Source organism: Wasmannia auropunctata, unplaced genomic scaffold, assembly GCF_000956235.1.
Source record: "Wasmannia auropunctata unplaced genomic scaffold, wasmannia.A_1.0 LD319261.1, whole genome shotgun sequence".
Classification (NCBI taxonomy): Eukaryota; Metazoa; Arthropoda; class Insecta; order Hymenoptera; family Formicidae; genus Wasmannia; species Wasmannia auropunctata.
The window spans coordinates 1-699 of NW_012043629.1; the positions used below are offsets into that span (position 1 = coordinate 1).

General features: G+C 36.5%; 1 protein-coding gene across 1 annotated transcript; it reads left to right on the forward strand.

Moving 5' to 3' along the window:
• Window positions 1–73: 73 nt before the first annotated feature.
• Window positions 74–689, forward strand: LOC105460584 (chymotrypsin-2-like; the record flags this gene model as incomplete). The annotated part of the gene is made up of 2 exons (XM_011707070.1): window positions 74–211; window positions 351–689. Coding segments are annotated over 2 exons (456 nt in total), but the record flags the coding sequence as incomplete, so codon positions are not given.
• Window positions 690–699: the final 10 nt, after the last annotated feature.

A 699-nucleotide genomic window follows, 5' to 3' on the forward strand; every position in this document is an offset into this window, starting at 1 on the left:
TAATGTGTTCCTGTTTGTCATTAATTTATTTTTATCTTCTAAATCCTTCCAATTAACTTATTGAATTGTTCAATTTGCAGATGTTGTAACTGGAACCAACGTGATAAGTAATGGCAAAGGCGAGAAGCACGAAATCAAGTGCATTCTAATACATCCAGGCTACACTGGTGAACAAAAGGATTCCTGGAAAGATGATGTCGCTGTGATCATCGTAAGTTTGTTAAGTTCATCAAGTGTCTATAGAAAGCGAATAAAAACAGGATCGTATTAATGAAACTTTATGTGTATCTTGATTATTCTTATTTTGAATAATATTATGCAATAATAAGTGCGAATGTTTGTTTATATAGCTGAAAAAGCCGATCGTATTTAACAATTTGCAAAGACCAATTCGTTTAGCAAGTAGAAACTATACTACCGGCGGTTATCGCGGTATCGTAAGCGGATGGGGAAGAACCTCAGTAAATGGACCGGCCTCGTCAGTGCTTAAATATGTTGATGTAAACATCTTAAGCCAACAAAGCTGCCTACAAAGAAGAGGATACCCACCCACCAGGGAAAATCAGATATGTACACTGGACAGAGTTGGGAACGGTGCCTGCAGTGTGAGTTACTTTTACACTTACTTGTATCTTAAATTATGCATAACGCATTTCACGAGCACTTAGATATGCGTATAGTTTTCACTAATTGTAAGAA